This window comes from Canis lupus, chromosome 6, assembly GCF_003254725.2.
Source record: "Canis lupus dingo isolate Sandy chromosome 6, ASM325472v2, whole genome shotgun sequence".
Classification (NCBI taxonomy): Eukaryota; Metazoa; Chordata; class Mammalia; order Carnivora; family Canidae; genus Canis; species Canis lupus.
This window is the reverse complement of record NC_064248.1, coordinates 40910210-40931420: the sequence shown is the minus strand read 5'-3', so window position 1 is coordinate 40931420 and position 21211 is coordinate 40910210. Positions and strand designations below refer to the sequence as shown.

The window sequence follows — 21211 nt, the reverse complement described above, 5'->3', positions numbered from 1 at the left end:
AAAAATCTGTGCACTTAGAGAATATTAATGACTGACAAGTTCTGCAGTAAAGATCCATTTCCTCTTTAATTTAGCATTTTCCATAAGCCAGCCCTGGTCACAGGTGATTCCAGAATCTGAGTGTGTCAGGTTGAAGGAAGACAGAGAAAGCTAGCTTTTCCAGATACATGTTTCTTTTCACCGTTGTCTTCTTTCTTTCTTTCTTTCTTTCTTTCTTTCTTTCTTTCTTTCTTTCTTTCTTTCTTTCTTTTTCTTTCTTTCTTTCTTTCTTTCTTTCTTTCTTTCTTTTTCTTTTTTTTAAAGATTTTATTTGTTTGAGAAAGAGCAGAGAGAGAGCACATGAGAGGTGAGGAGGGGAAGAGGGAGAGGGAGAAGCAGACCCCTCACTGAGCCGGGAGCCTGACGTGGGGCTCCATCTCAGGACCCTGGGATTGTGCCCCGAGTCAAAGGCAGCCACTTAACTGACTGAGCCACCCAAGCACCCCCCTCCGCCAGAGGCATGTTTCTAAGTTGAGGATTGGGGAGAATGTCTAGTTCTTCATTTATCAGATAAAAAAATTGTGACTCAGTGGTAGGTTCCACAGCTCACAGCTGGCTAGGGATTTGTTGGGGTTATCACTTAGCCCTTTACCATTTCAATCTAAGAAAATCCCAGTAGGCACAGCAGAGAGAAAACTGGATATATAATTTTCAAAATCTACTGGTCATAGTTTTTTTTTTAAATAGCAATTTCTATGACTTTTTTTTTAAGATTTTATTTATTTATTCATGAGAGAAACAGAAAGAGAGAGGCAGAGACACAGGCAGAGGGAGAAGCAGTCTCCATACAGGAAACCCGACGTGGGACTCGATCCTTGGTCTCCAGGATCACGCCCTGGGCTGAAGGCGGCACTAAACCGCTGAGCCAACTGGGCTGCCCCATTCTCTGTGACTTTGAATTTGAGTCTCTGTGACTTTGAATTTGAATTTGAAAAACTGCTGTTTTTTTTTTTCATTTATTTGTTTATTTATTTAAACTTTTAAAAATATTTTATTTATTTATTTAGAGAGAGAGAGAACTCACAAGTGGGGGAGGAGCAGAGGGAGAGGGATAAGCAGACTCTGCACTGAGCATGGAGCTGACATGCACTCCATCCCATGATGCTAAGATCATGAACTGAGTCAAAATCAAGAGTGGGTTGCTCAACTGATGGAGCCACCCAGGCACCCCCAACTGCTATCTCTTAGCTGTATAATCTTGGGCTAAATATCTAACCTATTTGAGCTCTGTTTTCTCATCTATTAATGGGGATATAACAGTAACTAGCAGGATTATTATTAGATGTTACTATTAATAAACTGAAGCTGAGAGGTTGAGATTTGCTCAGTATCACACAGCTAACAGAGATGAAGCTGGGATTGAAACTCAGAACTTTGGGGCTCTCTTTACTAAACAAATCATTTTTACCAGTGTCCCTTGGATTGTACCTTGGGGTTTATCCTTGACAATATCCTTACATAAGTAAAATCCAGCTTTGGAGACAGAAGTCTGAAAATGGTATCCCAATCCAACAGGAAACTAGAGATCTTCTGGAAGGCAGCTGGAGGGAGGGTGGGGAGAAGGTCAAATGAGGCTTAAAAGACATTCCTGTCTTAGTCCTAGAAAACCTTTAAAAATAATTATTTTGGGGTTCTACTCCAGTTTCCAGCTACCAAATGGGGGGCCAGGCATACTTATTCTTGAAAAGACTCACGGGTAATTCTGAGGCACAACTTTGATTGAGAAGCACTGCCTTTTTCTAGACAGAAATCAAGGCTAAAATCACCCCAGAACCTACCAGTGCTCACTGATTAGTACCTGAACCACTTTGGTCTTTGACTTTTCCTATGTTTCATAGAAGCAAGTTTATGTATTTGGGTGGGTCGTGGGAGTAGATGTTTAAAAAGCCACAGGGGAAGGATTGCACCTCTAAGGCTAAAGAGGGCAGGCCAAGCCTCACTTCCTCCCTCTCTTCAACTGGGCTTCCTGTTGTCAGTGTGAGCACATTTATTTTCCCTTCACTTCTCCTTTTACACAAATAGCCCCTGACATCCGTGTTACCAGCCTTATTGTGACCTCCTCAAGAATAATCACCAAGCCTGCCTAAGGAACTGAAGAAAAGTGCCTGCAAAAGGTAAGATTGGTGACATTTTAATCTGGCTTGAGAGCAAAGACCTGAACCATATTATGTAAGATAGAGTATTTTAGGATTGTCTGCATACCTCTTAGTAGGCCTAAAATCTCCTGCAACTTCTATTTTTCAAATATTTAATGCAGGAAAATAAAAAGATAAGATCCTAGAACCCTTCAAAAGACAAGCAAGCCATAAAGACTTTCATTAACCAGGTTCCTATTGTCTGATACCTCGCTGGGCCAAGGCATTCGTGCTTTAGAACCTAATTGCTTAATTGCCTCAGAACTTGAATTTCTGTGAGTTGTCATTTTTGATGCCTGGAGCCTTCTGTGTGATATGATATTGGGGAGATTTCATACATGCTCAGGTCTCTTAGAAGCCTGATTTTGTGATTTTAAAGTGAGGAGAGAACCAACAGCCAGAGCCATTTAGAAAGGCAGCTGGGAGATGGCAGTTCTTAATTCAACAAGTTTTCATGTTGAATTCCTCACTGTGATTCCTCAGAGCCACTAAAATAGGACAGCTGCAAATGACAACACCGAGTTCAGAGTCAGGAACATAGGGCATGCCCACTGCCTGTATATCAAGAAGTAAAAGCTGAACACCCCTAAAGAGATGCGTAGATTGTTTTCAGACAGAAAGAACGTTGTGGTCCTAATGGTTCTGCTGAATAAGCTTGTTCTTGGTATACAAAACATAAATATTGATAAATGTATTATGACATGCACCAACCAACAAAATTTGATATTGTAATGAGTTCTAATTCATGCCCTGTAACTAGTGACTGGGGTCTTATGGACTCAGAAGGTCATAGTCAAGCTTTTGGTCTTGACTTTCTGTGACCACCATAGTCATTACTGGAGGTCAGGAGACCATGGGAAACACTAAATCAGAGCTTTCTCCTTCCAAGACTTGCAAGCATCTCAACTGATTATGCCCTGGGGGAGAGGAAAATCTTCCAGAAAAATACTTACACACCTAACAATGGAGGATGGCAATGCCACTGGGGGTTCTAGATTCCCAAAGTATCTCAGGGGCCATTGAGCCATAAATTTAAAAATAAAGACCAGATTTTTTATTTTATTTTTAAAAGATCTTTGAAAAGATTTTTTAAAATTTATTTGAGAGAGCAAGAAGGAGCACGGGGAGGGGGAAGGAGCAGATAGAGAGAATTTTAAGCAGGGGTTGAGCACAGAGCCGGATGTGGGGCTCTATCTCAAAACCCCAAGATCATGACCTGAGCTGAAACCAAGAGTCAGATGCTTAACCAACTGAGCCACCCAGGTGCCCCTTAAGATTATATTTTTAAGTAATCTCTACACCCAATGGGGGTTCAAATTTACAACCTCCGGATCAAGAGTCCTATGCTCAACCAGCTGAACCAGACAGGCACCCAAAGACCAGACTTTTTAATGAATTCATTTACTAATCCTATGTTAAGTGCCTCCTGGGGCCAGGCACTGTGCTTTGGAAGATTCTGGTGGAGAGACAAAAGAGCAAGGTAGAGATTTGTCCTGAAAATAGTCCTGCCCTTAAGGAACTCCTGTGAAAGATAAGAGGTGTTGGAGTTTTGGAAGAGGATTGAGCAAAAGCATTCTTAGCTGCTGGCTGAACAAAAGTTTTGCTTTCTCATCTCCACCGGAATCTGCACTGTTTTGAAATTGTGGTTGGTTTGGAACAGAGACTGAACTGAAGATTGATTTCCTGTGTTTTCTGTGTGGGCCACAGAAAGAGTACTTAGCTTATAAATGAAAGGATTGGACACCTTTATACCCACAGGGAATGATTCAAAGCCCATTCTGTCACAGCTAGTGCTGCATAAGCCACTTCACCTTTGATAATTTTCCAGCATAAACCAGCAAAGTGAAACTCCAATGGTCTTTGGTTTCTGGTGTCCTCAGGTTGACTTGTGACCACCCAGAGGGCTTCAGACTCCAAATCTGAAGCCCTTCCTCAGTCCCAACCCACAGCATTTGAACAGGTAGGCATTGTGCTGTGTCCCAGAGAAACAGGGATAACTGATGGGCTTATCAATCTCAAAGCATTTGTAGATTCTGGTGTGGAGTACAGACACAACACACAAATACAGCACAATGTGATCTTTTCTATAATGGAGGTAGGATGTGCACAAAATGTCGGAGATGTGTAGGAGTGTGCCTTGGAGAGGAAGTGACTGCTTTCATTCATTTACAAAGTACAAGTTTGCTATAGAGACTGGAAGTAACAGCATTCCAGATGGGGCACTGTACATACACATTCAAAGAGTGTGAGTTGCCCCCTAGACTCCTTTGAAATGAGAATAAGCAAGCAAGACCATAGTACAGGCTTTGGCTGCAGGAGCACAGGAGGCAGAAATCTCTATCTCCTTCTTGGTTCTAGAACCAGCACCTGAAAGTGAGAGGAAAGATCAAACAACCTGGCGGGTCCAAGATCTAGCCCTGGCTGTGGCTATGCCTGAGACATCAGAACTGATGGGGTGTGGCTTGAAATGAGAGTGAAGGGGCCGATTTCTTACTCCTTAATCTCAATTTCCCCCAGATTAGGGTAAAGATTGGAGCTCTCTGTGAGGTTATGATCACTGTCTCTCAGCTTCTGTTCCAGGAAACGCTGTATTGATTTAGTTACAGTGGTTTGGTTTGTGTTCCTACATTAGTCCTCCCCCAGTACCTCCTGTACTGAATGAGCATCCAGTGTGTGCAGATCACCCTGGGCCCACAGACTGGGTATCTTCCTTCAGGAAGCTCTGGGACTGAGCTGCTACTGCAGGTACAGAGCACTGAAGCAAATTAACAGAGAAACAAGACCACTACACAGAGCAGGCCTCCCAGGGTGGCTGTTGGACTAGAGGAGGCAAGGATTGCAGCTAGAGTGTGAGTGTGGGAAGGCTGTCTGGACATAGGCTTTGGGAAGAAGGAAGCCATTTCCAAAGGCATTGGGTGAGCACTCAGAGTAGAGACCATGGATCTCTGTGTTGGGATACAGAGGCAAGTCCTCTATTCATTCCCCACATCACCAGCACACAAGACTCTTCCTGCCCAAGCAGGAACCTCAATACATCATAGCTTCAGCCATGAACTGTTGTAAAGGAAAAAGTGCCACAAGGACACATTTCTACAATCATTTAAAATAAGAGCACTATTTTCCAAGTGTTAGAATGTTGTTACTTAAATAGAATTTGGGATTATTTAGGTTCAAATAAAATGTTCAACTTGTAGTGAGAGCCCAGAAAATATCAGCTCTTCATAGAATATTCCAAACTGCTTATTTCCAGGTAAGGTGAAACTTGTCCAAAGTCATAAAACTAGTTAAATAGTAATTCCTGATTCCCTATGGAATGCTCTTTTCTCTCCATTATACTATACTCTCTTTTCGTATAAACTTCCTATTAAAAGAGCATCATCAGACTGTTCTTTGTCCATAAATTTTCAGTGCATTTTAACATATGCAAACATTTAAAAATGCAACTTAGTCATAAATCTAATTGATCAGAAGTCAATATGATAGCAAATGAAATATTTGAAATATATTTAATTTGTCACACTTTCATTTGACATTTTATATTTCAGGAGAACTAGATTGAGGCATAGGATATTTTGATACCTTACATCTTTTAAATTTGAACTCATGGGTTAATACTCACTCTATTAGGAACAACTAGAGGCCTTAAGGAATTATCCCATGGCTCTTCTAAAAACAGCTCTTGTGGAATCTCAGAATTTATGCCATCAGGGAATTATGATGTAATGACTTAAAGATCAGAATTCCTAAGATCATTTACTCATATTCAATGTTCTCTCTCTGTCTCTCTTTAAATTCAGACTTACAGAAAACTTGCAAAACTAGTACCAAGAATTTCTGAACCCTCTTCACCTAGATGTCCCAAATATGACCATTTTTGTCACATTTTCTTTATCCTTCCTTGGCTTTCTCATTTGGGAGTAATTGCTGGTATGATATCCTTTTCCACAGAGTGGTTTACTACGTATTTTCTTTTCTTTTTAAAGATTTTATTTATTTATCCATGAGAGACACAGAGAGAGAGAGGCAGAGACATAGGCAGAGGGAGAAGCAGGCTCCCTGCGGGGACCCTGATGCGGGACTTGATCCCAGGACCCTGGGATTGCGACCTGAGCCGAAGGCAGACGCTCAACCACTGAGCCACCTAGGTGCCCCTACTACGTATTTTCTAAGAACACAAACGTTCTCTTACATACCACTGTATAATAATCAACATCAGGAAATTGACTCAATTACAATACTGTTATCAATCTATAGATTTTATTCAGATCCCATCGGTTGCTGATTAATATCCTCATAGTGACTGGAAATCTCTGACCACACCTTGCTTTTAACTGTCTTATTTCTTTAGTCACCTTCTACCTGGAGCAGTTCCTGAATCTTTTCTTGTGTTTCATGATATTGATATCCTTGAAGCATACAGACAAGCTATTTTCTAGAATGTCTCTCAATTTGTTTTGTCTCATATTTCTTCATGACTAGATTCAGATTATTCAGACTTTTGATGGGAATGCCACAGAAATGGCTTTGATTAGCCCACACAGAGCCTTGCTCATGCTAGATATAGCTTGCTTGAATGCACCATAGATGGGTCTCCAGGACAGGGACCATCCACAGCAAAATTCTATGTATTTTTTTTTAAAGATTTTCTTAAAGCTTTCATTTATTTATTTAAGAGAGAGAGAGAGAGCACGAGCCAGGGCAGCAAAGGGCAGACTCACCACTGAGCAGGGAGCTGGATGCAGGGCTCGATCCCAGGACCCTGAGATCATGACCTGAATCGAAGATAGATACTTAACCAGCTGAGACACCCATATACCCCAAATTCTACATATTTTGGGAGTAAGGAAAGAGAACCTCTAGAAAATGAGCCTCCAAGATTATCTGGATTCGTCTTTCTTCATTTTTTCCTCTCCTCTTCACTTCTTCCTTTCTCTCTTCTACAAATCACCAATTTCTCTCCCTGATGGCAGCTTTGAAAAGGAAAAAGTTTTCACCAGACCACAATTTCAGGGAGGACTAAGATGACAAACACGTTACTTTGACAAAGTGATGGAGAGAGAGAGAGACAAAATTAATGCATAAATGTTGACAGTTTGGTTTTGTTTTATTTTTGTGCCACCTTTCCCTGGTGATTATTACTCCCTCTGAGAGAGACGTATTTGCATAACCCCCATTTCTCCTCAGCTACCGTTCACAGGGATTCACACTGAAAACTGGATGGAATCCTCCTACGGCTCACACTGCAGGGGGTGCGTTGGGTTGGGAAGCGGGAGGCACAAAATGGAGCCCAGGGAAGCGGAAGAATGGTCGGCTGGGAAGCTGAGAGACTTTGCCTTGTGCCGTGTGCTTTGCTGTTCATTAGCTGGGTGAACAGTGCCAGTTACACAGGCTGTTTGAGCCTTGGATTTCCTGTTTGCAAACCGAGGCTGTTGACATCTAAGCTACAGAGTTGATGAGAGGATTATAAATAAGACACATTCATGAAGAATTCAGTATTTTGCAGGGTTCAATGAACTCTATCATCTGTTTAAATTTATTTTGCCCTTATATAGGGGACCCTTGTAGAGAACAGATTTTCTTTCCTATTTTAGAAAAATCTTTTGTGGGACGCTTGCATGACTCAGTGGTTGAATGCCTGCCTTTGGCTCAGGATATGATCCTGAGGTCCTGGGATGGAGTCCTGCTTTGGGCTCCCTTCAAGGAACCTGCTTCTCCCTCTGTCTGTGTCTCTGCCCCTCTCTGTGTCTCTCATGAATAAATAAATAAAATCTTAAAAAAAGAAATCTTTTGTAAATCAAGGTCCCACTGTTCTTCACTGACGAACCAAACACCTTCACAGGCTCTGTAGAAGTGGATAGGAAGCCCATAGTCACCTTACTGAATACTTCGTTCATCTGTGTAAGTTGGCAAATAGATCCATATATATAGAAATGTCTAGAAAGGTGTTCACCAAAAATGTCAATGGTGATTATTTCTGGGAAGTGGATTTCAGAAGATTTTATGCTTTTGACTTTGTATTTTCTTTATTGTTTGAATTTTTTATAAACAGTGCATAAAACTTTTTTTTTTTTTTTTGCATAAAACTTTTTTTAAGTATTTACCAAAAAATGAAACAAGCAAAAAATTATTAATAGGCCTTCTGGCCCCTGATGTATTTTATTCCTGAAAATCTAGCAGAAAGCCCAGGGTTGCCCGTATGAATGGACTGGTAGTAAAGCTCTAACATGATCTTTTTTTTTTTTTTAAAGATTTATTTATTTATGATAGACATAGAGAGAGAGAGAGAGGGTCAGAAACACCGGAGGAGGGACAAGCAGGCTCCATGCCGGGAGCCCGATGCCGGACTTGATCCCGGGACTCCAGGATCGCGCCCTGGGCCAAAGGCAGGCGCTAAACCGCCGAGCCACCCAGGGATCCCCCACCAAACATGATCTTTTAGTCAGTGTTCATTGAGCCAGGCACTCATCCTGAGCGACCCAGGAAATGTCATCTCGCTTAACGCCCTGAACAACATGTGAACTGCATGTAAATATCATCATTTTAAAGATGAGGGAAATTGTGAAAGAGAGGTTACACAAATTGCCCAAGGCCACATTTCTGGCATGTGGCATGGTTTGAATTCAAAACTAGATCTGTCTGATTCCATTACTAGTGTTTATCAAATTGGGTTTTGTAGAACAATGTGTTCTCTGAGCTGTTTAGCCTTCAATATAAAAACAGGTTTATAGTGACAATGTACATTAGTATATAATGAGCTTCTCAGAAGTCATTCATCAAAAGAACTGTTTATTGCTTTTTCTTTTATTTTTATTTAATCCTATTTACTTCCAAAATTATTTGATCATGGATTCCTTTCATTCCCTATGGTTCTGTTTCGTTGCTTGTTTTTGTTTGGGGAACACAGATTAATATCTCATAAATATAATAGTATATGTAACACCAAAGCTGTCTTGCTGTGGCACCAAGATTGGGATCACATAAGGCTGGATTGAATTGGTAGCTTCTTGAAGCTTCTATCCCAACTTTAGCTACTTCTAAACTCGATTGCATTCAAGACTAGATTTGATGGCTCTGAAAGAACAGGTCAAATAAAAAGGAAAGATTGAACTAGAAATCCACAAGACAATTTATTAGCCCAAGATCTTTGCTCGGAAGGAACTGAAAAGTGAACTTTATCCCTGGCCTGCACGAGGAGCTGTGGGAGGTGGCCACAGCTAACTGGAGTTTGGTCACAGAGGTTTCCTGGAAGCTGACGTCAGGGACTTTCTTCACAGAGCCATGAACCATGCAGCAGATTTTGACTGCAAAGAGGTGTCATTTCTTCCAGACCAGGGGGGTTTAAAGGGGCAGGAGCCCAATAACTGATGAAGTTAAAACGAAGAAAGGAAGAGGAAACAGTGCCATTCAGTCTGGTTAATAGGAAAACTGGGACATACACATGGCAATAAAAAACATACACGTGTAGTGACAATCTTTACCAAATGGGCAGATTTTCTCCTTCAAAAACCTGGGGATTTGGGGGAGTCTGAGCAAATGAAAAGTCAATGAAGGAGAAAGAAGAGGCTCTTCTTCCCATCTGTGAAAGGAAAAAACTCAATAAGGATATCCACATGTCTGTGGGCACTTCATTAGTTGGTGTTCTGTGGACCATTTGATTACAGGAGCCTAAAGCAGTGATCATAGGATCCTAGGATTTGGGGGCTGAGGTGACCCTAGAAGGCATCTGGTCCAGTCTTCTGTGTAAGTTATCTGTCCACATCCAAAAGATTAGTTTATTGGCAGGATAAACTCAAGCCCAACACAGTGTAATGTTCATTCCACTATACCAGATTATGTAGAATTAATTGACAAAAGCTTATTGAATAATCTTACTTTTTTAGTGTAATCAAGGGACTGTGTTGGATCTCGAGGATTCAAAGATGAATAAACTAATTCCTACCCTCAAGGAGTTCACATTCTAGAGACAAAAGAGATAATTACAAAATAAAGAGGCTAGTGCAATAACAGAGATGTGCAGGTATTACGGGTACTCCTTGTAGGGAGTGGGGTTGGGTGTGGAGAAATAGACTCAATCAATGAGGGCTTACTGGAAGAGTGACACTGGAGCTGAGTGTCAGGATAAATAGTGGCTAACCAAATTAAGGTGTCAGAAGGGTAGAAAAATGGTAAATTCCAACAAAGAATCCTATAACCACAGGTAAAAAAAAGGAGGCACTGAGACAAGTGGTCAGTGTTGCTTCCTAGATTTTAAAATAGCAGCATTATCAACAATAGCCAACTTATAGAAAGAACCCAACTGTCCATCAACTGACAAATGGATAAAGAAGATGTGGTATATATATCAACAGAATATTACTCAGGCATCAAAAAGAATGAGATCTTGCCATTTGCAATGACTTGGATGGAGCTAGAATATATGATTTCACTCACATGGAATTTAAGAAACAAAAAAAGATAAACAGAGGAAAGAAGGAAAAAAAAGGGAGGCAAACGATAAGAGATTCTTAATGACAGAGAACAAACTGAAGGTTGATGGAGGGGAGGTGTGTGAGGCATGGGATAGATGGGTGATGGCTATCAAGGAGGCACCTGTGATGAGCCCTGGGTGTTCTATATAAGTGATGAATCACTGAGCTCTACTCCTGAAACCAATATTATACATATGTTAACTAACTAGAATTTGAATAAAAGCTTGAAACAAACAGAAATTAATATTGTTCTTCTTCTACCATAAAAAAAAATAAATGAATATTTGGGAAAAAAAGTGTTGGCAAGGATGTGGAGAAAATGAAGCTTGGTGCACTGTTGGTAGAAATATAAGTTGGTACAGCCCTTATGGAAAACACTCAAAAAGTTCAATATAGAACTACCATATGATCCAGAAATCTCACTTCTGGAATAAACTGGAGTGAATTGAAATCAGGATTTCAAAGAGATACCTTTATTCCATGTTTATTGTAGCATTATTCACAATAGCCAAGATATGAAACCAATCTAAATGTTTATCAATGCATGAATGAATGAAGGAAATGTGGTACATACGCACAATGGAATATTATTTGACCTTTAAAAACAAGGAAAAAAAAGAAAAAGAAAAGAAGGAAATCTTGCCATTTGTGACAACATGGATTAACCTGGAGGACATTATGCTAAGTGAAATAAGCACAGCAGAGAAAGACAAATATTGTATTGTATGACTTATATGTGGAATCTAAGATAGTCAAACTCATGGAAGCATAGGGTCAAATGGTGGTTGCTACTGGCTTAGAAGAAAGGTAAGTAGGGAGATACTGGTCAAAGGATACAAAGTTTCAGTTGTGCAAAATAAATAAATTCTGGAAATCTACTATACAGCATAGTGACTATAGCTAACAATATAATATTGTACATTCAGAACTTCCTAAGAGGGTGGATCCTATATTAAGTGTTACTATCACAAAAAATAAAAATAATAAGAATGGGGATGGGAGGAACCTTCAGGAAATGATGGATATGTCTATGGTCTTGATGGTGGTGATGGTTTCATAACTGTACACTTACCCCAAACTCATCAAACTGTGTATGTTGGTATGTACATCATTTTTACATGTCATGAATATCTAAAATAAAGCACTTTTATAAATTAAATAAATAAATAAAAATTAAAAAAATAAAATATAAGACACAGGATGTTGCCATGAATTTGGAGAGATAGACAGGGCAAATTAGGAAGGGCTTTATGACATACACATACATATATAAAACCATCACTACAGTCAAGATAATACACATTCATCACTTCCAAAAGATTATTCATGGTCTTTCATCATCCCTTTCTCCCACCTCTCCCTACTCTCCTTTTCTTTATCTAACCCCCCGCCACCACGACCACTTTCCTCTACCTCTATCTCTAATCATTGATCTGCTTTCCGTTGCTATATGTTAGTTTTCATTTCTAAAATTTTATATAACTGGAATCATACACTATGTACTAATATTTTTGGTCTAGCTTTGTGTATCCACCATAATTATTTTGAGATTCATCTATGCTGTGTTGTGTAGCAACAGTTCACTTCCTTTTATTCCTGAGTAGTACACCATCGATAGCTATATCTCTATTGTAAGATCATTTAATCTTCACATCCATCCTAGGAGATATAAGTATTACTCCCATTTTACATAGGAATAAATTGTGACTAGAAATGTTAAGTAAGCTTCCAAATCTAGTGTAGCTGTTTAATGGCATATGAGAGAGTTGAATTCAAGTTTGACTTCAAAGCCTATGTAGTAAATCATCATATTTTTCAAAACTTTTATTTATTTATTTATTTATTTATTTATTTATTTATTTATTTATTTATGAGACACATAGAGAGAGAGAGAGGCAGAGACATAGGCAGAGCGAGACACAGGCTTCCCGTGGGGATCTGAGGAGGGACTCAATCCCAGGACCCTGGGACCATGACCAGAGCCAAAGGCAGATGCTTAACCACTGAGTCACCCAGGTGCCCCATCATACTGTTTTTTAACTTCCCAAGTATATACACACACTTATAATCAAATGAATTTTATTTTAACTTAGCTAAAATATTGATGAAGAATTAAGAATAATCCTGAGGGTCAAAACAAGAAGGAGAAAGGGATAGAGAAGGACATAGTAAAGGAAAAGGAAAATAGTATGAGATAAATATACGTATTTGGTCTATTCAACAGAGATTATTGTATTGTGGAACACAAATAGCTCATCACACTTACAACAGCCTACATAACCTATCCCTCAAGACCATCTGATTTCTGGATATCTTGATACTGTTAAGAGGGTACAGGCGATGGATTGTGTAAGCAATCTATACACTAGAAAAGGCATAGTTCTAATAGGGAAAAAAAACAATAAATTGACGTTCTGCTTTATATAGCAGTCTTTTTTTTTTAATTTAAAAAAAATTTTTTTTTAAGTTTTTATTTATTTATGATAGTCACAGAGAGAGAGAGGCAGAGACACAGGCAGAGGGAGAAGCAGGCTCCATGCACCGGGAGCCTGATGTGGGATTCGATCCCGAGTCTCCAGGATCACGCCCTGGGCCAAAGACAGGCGCCAAACCGCTGCGCCACCCAGGGATCCCTGCTTTATATAGCAGTCTTATGTGCAATTTTAAAATGAGTGACTCTATAGAACCTAATTGTGTCTGAGAGAAAATTCAAAATTTGTATCCAGATCTCTAGAATTGAGGAAAAGCCTCAATTTCTAGTGTCCTTGCTGAGAAAATGAAATGATATATATATATAAAATTATATATAATATATATAATTATATATATATCAAAATTCCATTGCTATCTCTTTTCTTTCTCCATTGAATATTAGATAGCTAGTTTTATCTCTGCTATCAGATTGATATCTTCTGGAAGATAGCTACTGCTTAGTCACAGTTATATCTTCCACAGAAAACATCATAAATGTTTCTTCAGTAAAAGAATGAATCATACATAGGTATGCTCCCCCATTTTCATCTGGAGAGATTTATAGACCAAATGTAGTATGTACATGATCAGGAATTGGCTGATCAAGTCACTGAGTTCTCCACAACTGATGAATTCCTGACCCCTGGGCTGCCTTCTTGAATAAGTGCCCAAGCATTAGTCTCTGAGCATTGGCCTAGAGACCAAATGTGATAGAGACTGTGATTCATTCTCCTCTACAGTGCTTAATTCAGTGATAAGCATTCTTGGCTTGCTGAATTGGAATGAAAGTGAGTGTCCAAGATAAACCAACTGATACCTTAGTTCAGAAACTGAGAGAACAGGGAGTTTGGAGAAATTTCCTAGAGAGTCACAGCTCAAACCTGAGGTGGTGCTGGAGCTCTTGAACCCCTGAATATATCTGTCCTCCCTTCACTGGTGCCACCTTGCAGAGCCAGGTCACTTACTTACTCTTTTCTTCCTTTTACTTTTTAGAGCAAGGATTTCCCAGCATGGGCATGAGTGGCTTGAAGTTGCTGAAGTACGTTCTGTTTTTCTTCAACTTGCTTTTTTGGGTAAGTGTGCCTCTTCTGAACATGGCTGAGCTCATCAAATCCAAGCTACACTCTATTTCTCTCTCCTCTGCTGAAGAGCCTGCTATGGAGAGCAACCCATGCATGTCTGAATGGCATACCCCACTTACAAGAGAATAATAATTTCCTCCCCTCTTCTCATCCCACCATAGTATAAGCCTGTAAAATTGAAAAGTACTAGTGCAGTTATTTATAGGCATGCTATTTCTCTCTCTGGGAACTTTAGGCTACTAGGCTCACTGCTGACATCTATAGGTGAGAAACCTGAGACTCTAAATTCTGTGCATAAATGACACTTTCTTACTTCCCTCCTTCTCCGAATCCGTTGGATGAATAGCTGATTGGAGAAGAAATGTGTGGGAAATATCAAAAAGGGAGACAGAACGTAAAGACTGCTAACTCTGGGAAACGAACTAGGGGTGGTAGAAGGGGAGGAGGACGGGGGGTGGGAGTGAATGGGTGACGGGCAATGGGGGTTATTCTGTATGTTAGTAAATTGAACACCAATAAAAAATAAATTAAAAAAAAAAAAGAAAGGGAAGTCACCTTTTCTGGGAAGGTTTCACTATGCCAAATTCAGCAACTGAATTTCAAATATAGGATGTTTGTACTCATGTGTCTATGAGAAGATCCTTAAAAGTTTGGCTTCTCTAGTTTTCTTCCTAGCAGGATCAACTTCTCAAACAGGGCATCATCCCCTGTACATGATTGTGGTTTCCAAAGGGAAGACCATTTGTAAGCTATTGTGGGAACAAGGAGAATGGGATCTGAAGCATGAAGATACTATATCACTCACAGTGAGCTTCCTCTGGTATCTGATATGGGTAGGACGAAGCATGAGTGGGACATCATGACAGTCTTGATAGAGCTAAGGAAAGCTGTGATTCTATTTTCAAGTGAGAATGTGAACAGATATTCAAGAGTATTGTGGGATTCTTTCTTTCAGTTCTGTGGCTGCTGCATTTTGGGCTTTGGGATCTATTTCCTGATCCACAACAACTTCAGGCTGCTCCTCTCCCTCACACTGGGCAATGTGCTTGTCATCGTGGGCTCCATTATCATGGTGGTTGCATTCCTGGGTTGTATGGGCTCCATCAAGGAGAATAAGTGCCTGCTTATGTCGGTGAGTCTCTTGCAGCAGTTGTGGTACCCTAAGTAGAGGGACATGATGCCTGAAACCCCAGGCAAGATGTTTCTTGGTGGCTAACCTATGGGCACAAGGAAATCATAGGATCATAGGTTTGACACCTCAGGCCAGCCAAGTCTATCTAGATCAATAGTATTTTGTTTCTGACTTGGGTCACAGGATAGGTAGAAGAGGACATTGCTATCTTCCTTGAGATTCATTTTACAGTGTTAATAATGACCCTTGTCATAATTTCCCTTTATGGCATTTCATTTCTTCAAATTTGGTTGAAATCAAATGTCATTCATCTGCCTAAATGCTTTTCACATTAGTATGTATTTTTAGGATCTGTGTCAGAATCACCAACTGATGGAAAATCTAGTCTCTAGATTCTTCTTTGTACTGTGACCCTTCTAAAATGGTAGAAGATATTTATCTATCTCAAATCTGCACAAGATACATGACAGAATGATGACTCAACTTAAGCGAGGTCTTAGGTGGCAGCTATTATGTAACATGAGAGATGCTAGAGCTTTTCAGTTGTTCCCTGTCAGTTAAGTGTCCTGAAGAACACATTTAGGCTTAGGTTTTGCCTGTAAACTCTATGAAAGGAGAGCTCCTTGTATCTCTAAGTGTACCCAGAACACTGCTTGATATAACAGTGTCACCCATCCATAAATAAGGGTTCCCAGTTGCTTTGGTTCTTCCTTAAGTCATTTAATTAATCTTCTTTCCCTTATGGATCAACCCTTAAACCCTTAAACTGGAGCCAAGAGATAGAGCAAAAACATTCCCATTCTCAGTTCCTGGATTAATGGCAAAATATGGGGGATGTTAGACATAGGGAAAGTGTTAAACAGATTTAAGCAGTCAAAATTAGTGTTGGGATAAAAAAAATGAAGGAGAGGGAATCAGTGAAAATGTGTTTTCTGTAGCATGTGATTAGCATAAAGGGAGTAAGCATCTACAGGTGGAGATAAATAAAAGTTAGGACTGTGATTAGAATACCTCTTCTCCCCATCTATAAAGAGCTCCTTTCAACTTCCACCATCACCTGTCCCCCACCCCAAACTAGCCTTGATCTTGCTGAAACAACCAGGCCCCAAACTCTAAAGACACATAGTTTAGTTTAATGCTCTTTTGCTCAACTGTTTCAAAAAGCTGATGCCAAAATTGCTTCACTGATTTAACAAATAATGTTGCATACTCATTATGTGCATAGAGCTGGATAGGCACAATGGGAAGGGAAACACAAAGTTAGAAGACAGCTGATCTGCCCTCTAGAGATTTGGAATGCAGTTGTAGAAAAACATCACATATATTCCTCACAAAACAAGAGGCTTATGAAGATCTGGGCAAGCAGGAGTAGGAACCTCTGCACATGTGCAGAGACACACCTGGATACTGCCAGGGTGGAGTGGGAATGAGGGAAGAACTAGAATCAGTGCTGTGAGCATGTCTCTGCTTTGCCTCAGTTCTTTATCCTGCTGCTGATTATCCTCCTTGCTGAGGTGACCTTGGCTATCCTGCTCTTCGTGTATGAACAGAAGGTAAGCTATAAAGAACACAATTCATTGTTGTATTTCTGACTATGGAGAAGCTGGCACAAAATAAGTCCTGTAATAGAGATACAGGCAAACTGGAAGGATGGAAGAAAAATTAATTGTAAATGGAGAGAGGAAAAAAATATCATCAAAGAAATTGTAATTGAGTCATGCTTTGAAGGAAAAATAGGAAGAGAGGTAAAAACAAGCTTATTTTCCTCCGACTTCTTTTTCTCCATGTGTTTGGAAGTAGAAAATGTCTGCTTCCATGCCTTAAGGAGCCCATGTTTTGATTATCTGTCCTCTTGTGAAAAAACAGAGTTCTGGAAGGATGAGAGACTACTATGTACTCCTTCCTACAATGCCATCTCAGTCTCAGCACTACTCCCTGAATATAAACTCCCTCTCTGCACGTCCTTAGCTCTGAGGAGATCATTTGAAAGGGAGGAGCAAATGGAACCACCAATCTATATTAGAAATTGCTTATTCCTTGAACTTACCTGCTTTTTATAATGTCTTCTCTGCTGGCATATGCCCTACCTAGCTGAATGATTATGTGTCTGAGAGCCTGACTGACAGCATCAAGCAATACCACTTGGACAACAGCACCAGAGCAACGTGGGATTCTATCCAGTCAGTTGTGAGTACAGCTGGACTCCTCCTCAGCTCAGCCCAGACTTAATTTTCCAACCTCAGTGCCTGGGGGTTAATGGAACTTACTTTCTTGAAATGTTTAGAATCTAAGGTCTACAACTCTTAGGTCCAAAATAATGTTTAGCAGTCACAAAGGGGAAAGCACAGGGATCAATCTGATTGGTACAAAGTTGTCTACACTCTCTTACCCTTCTCTTATTTCCAGATAGGCTCATTATCTAAGCCCTACTTAGATCTAAGGAAGACCCAAACATGTCAGACTGAATCCCCTGAATGCTGTAAAATGCAAATAAGTTAAAGCCGCCCTTTCTACCTCAAGGAGTCTTATGTGAATGAAATGGTATAATAGATTTGAAAGTATTTTGTTCTAAGGGGCCATAGTAGTCAAGCCAATTCTGTATTTTCTGCTAGAGTCAGATCTGAAGGGACCACCTTTTTGCCAAGTTCCAGTTTTCTTTCTGTTGACTTTCTAACCATCAAATTTTGGGGGGATTTGGCTTTTAGCTGCAATGTTGCGGTGTAAATGGCACAAGTGATTGGAATGGTCACCCACCAAAATCTTGCCCCTCAGATCCACAAGTTCAGGTAATTTTTTGTCAACTTTTCTGTTATTAATCTCTTTGGTTAAACTTTCAATTATCTTAGAAACTCCAGTCATATAGGACTTAGTCCTCCCAACAAAAACAAGGAACATTGGACAAAATAGAAGCCAGGAGGACAACCTAGGTAACTAGACAAATTAGACAAAAGTTGTCCAGACCACTAGATAAAATTTAAAAAAGGAACAAGCTCATTTAGACTAGAGATGGCATCACAAATCTTGTTACCCTAAACTATTACATTAGAGTAGAAAGTTTATGTGATAGTGACAGAGAATTATATCAATATTTTTCTTGAGCAAGAAGTTGGTCTTGGGGCAGCCTGGGTGGCTCAGTGGTTTAGTGTCGCCTTCAGCCCAGGGCCTGATCCTGGAGACCCGGGATCAAGTCCCACTTCAGGCTCCCTGCATGGAGCCTGCTTCTCCCTCTGCCTGTGTCTCTGCCTCTCTCTCTCTCTCTCTCTCTCATGAATAAATAAATAAAACCTTTAAAAAAAAGAAGTTGGCCTTATGATTGAAAGTAAAAGTTATAAAGTTGTGGTAGAAAAGCTTCCCTTCTTTCTGTTTCTCTGCTTTTCTTCCTTGAAATGGCAGCATCCAGCACCTTGGTGAAATGAACCATAAGTGAAGGAGACTGGAGTTAGGGGAGAGACAGTTGGTAGAACTGTTGAAACAATCTGCCCACTTAATTCAGACCTTCAGACTAGGCCCAGAGAAGAAGCCAAGATTATATTTCAACAACATTAAGTTCCTAAATTCCTGTTACCCCATGTTATCCACCTTGGGATTGTTTGAAAATCTCCAAAAATTTTTAGTTCTATGAAGAAAAACTAAGACACCCACTAACTAGCACTGCCCTGGAGTTTGGAAGGGCCATGATAGGTTTAGGTTTTAGCAGAAGCTGAAATGCAGCCAATCCTAGAATTGCATAGGCCATATCCCCATTTATTTGTCCCAAGTCAGCAGAGGATATTCAAAGATAAGGATATCTATTGCTGAAAGGCCTCTGAGGAGCTAGTTTAACTCAGTTTGTAGAAATATCGGACTTTTTTGCATTAGGTGCCACTGTGATAATAACAACACCAGAAAAGTCTCTGGTTTAATATTCTCTACTTTAAGCCTATTTCTTCATCCATAGGAAGAAAATAAAAATGGCCTAAGACTCTTGGCATAAGGCAAAATATAAACTATCTTCTGAAATTATCTTCCTGATAAAGTTGAATAATACAGTGGTATCATTTGTACTTGTAATTTTTTTTAGGGTTGCTATGCAAAAGTAAAACTGTGGTTTCACTCCAATTTCCTTCATATTGGGATCATCACTATCTGTGTATGTGTGATCCAGGTAAGAACTTAATCATGGGACTTTTGTGAAGATTAAATTAGTTAAGTCACATAAAGTTTTAGAACAGTACCAGTTACATAGTACATGCTCAATAATATGAGCTTCCCTAGTCATGTAGCAAATGATGACATTACCAATTTAAGGCATACAGAAAATATGCTGCAAGATCTACACGGTCAACTTATCCCTAAGATATATGAGTGCTTCATAGTCAGATTAGTAGTCATCAAGCAGACCCCTACTTTGGTCATTCACTCAGCTGGTAAAGAAAAGCTTGTGAGGATAAACACTCTATGTGAATAATTGGCCTTGTACGCCAAGCAGGAGCTGTTGATAAAAATTATAATCAATTTCCTCCTTGTTTCTTTGCTTAGTATGGTTAGTCAGGGGTGAATTTGGGATAGCTTTGTGTTCTTTTTTCTTAGGTGACATCTCTACTATTTTTACACCCAAGTGTTTTGGGTATATCACAGAATAGCTAAGATTTAATCAAGAAGCTCAGAAGGAAATAATTTATCTCTGCTTAGAAACCAGTCATTCTCAAGGCATGGGTAGAGATGATTCATTGCACAGAGTGTTGACTTGTGCAGAACTTGACTATACAAGTGACTTCTTAATGATACATAGATGTCCCAACACTCTATCCTCTACCCTCCTGACACCATCACCCCCACTACCATTCTAAAGCTAAAGGAGAGAACAGAGAAGGAATTGGAAGTAATGGCAGGAAGGGTGGTTCTAGTGTGATAGACACTTTCTTTTTGTCTGGGGCTAATCTCAGCGGTTGTGGAAAAGATGCCTCCTCCTATGAAGACCTCACATTTTCCCATCTCTTTTCTCAGGTGTTGGGGATGTCCTTTGCGCTGACCTTGAACTGCCAGATAGATAAAACCAGCCAGACCTTAGGGCTGTGACATCCTACTGCCTTGTGCTGGAGAGGCTTATTTCATCTCGGGAAATGCAAAATCACTTATAGCACAAAGCCCTAAATGATCACCTCCTGGCCTAGTGTCTTTGTCCCCCTCTCATCTTTTCCCTGTTTTGGTCCCTGTCTCATAGAACCAGAGAAGAGGGTGTTGGCCAGGCATTTCTCATCTCAGGCACCAGAACAACCATCTACCCACTCTTGGGGGCAACTGTGTCCCTCAAGGTGGTGACACTAATACCTGAGCAGTTTTGGACATGAGAGGCCAAGAGAACCTGTGGCACTAATGAGTCAAGATCAAAGGATGGGTCTGGGACTTTAATTTTTGCATCTTCTTGTTGTCAAATAAGGCTCTAGTTTAAATCATGCCCAGTACACTCTCCACCACCAAGCAAAAGACAAGCTGAAGGGAGCTCTGGAGCCAGACTCATTGGATCACAGTCACAACCCTCTGCTTCCTTTTGGCTGGGCCTAGGCCTTAGGTACAGGAATGACAGAGTACTCTTTCTCCAAACGGTAAAGTTTCTTGCAACTTCCTTATTAAAGGGCCTTATTGATTCATTCTGTCTTTCCAGAAGAAACTGTCCAGTGATTCATATCCTGCCTTCAGCCAATTTCTTAGCCTTTGAGTTTTATAGCTATGGAAGAACTCAGCAAAACCAGTATTTCTGGTGGTTTAGCTGATAATCACATTTATAAGAATTCTGGTATTATTTCTCTATCAAATAAGGTTTGTTAATGTACTATTTTAATTCTTCAATAAATAAAATAGTTTATGATCTTAGTCATTACATTTTCATTTCTATATCTCAAA

At 39.9% G+C, this 21211-nt stretch overlaps 1 protein-coding gene and 1 long non-coding RNA gene across 2 annotated transcripts; one reads left to right on the top strand and one right to left on the bottom strand.

Moving 5' to 3' along the window:
- Positions 1 to 1467: 1467 nt before the first annotated feature.
- On the bottom strand, positions 1468 to 5875 carry LOC112640674 (uncharacterized). Its single transcript, XR_003124144.2, has 2 exons — positions 5794 to 5875; positions 1468 to 1580 (listed from the first exon to the last, which is right to left on the bottom strand). It is a non-coding gene; the product is annotated as an uncharacterized LOC112640674 (long non-coding RNA).
- CD53 (CD53 molecule) lies at positions 1994 to 21181 on the top strand. The gene is made up of 8 exons (XM_025417280.3): positions 1994 to 2153; positions 14108 to 14187; positions 15152 to 15328; positions 16807 to 16881; positions 17420 to 17515; positions 18034 to 18114; positions 19389 to 19472; positions 20315 to 21181. Exons 2-8 carry the CDS (start codon positions 14125 to 14127, stop codon positions 20384 to 20386), a joined length of 648 nt encoding a protein of 215 aa, XP_025273065.1. The 5' UTR covers positions 1994 to 2153; positions 14108 to 14124; the 3' UTR covers positions 20387 to 21181.
- The last annotated feature ends 30 nt before the right edge of the window (positions 21182 to 21211 follow it).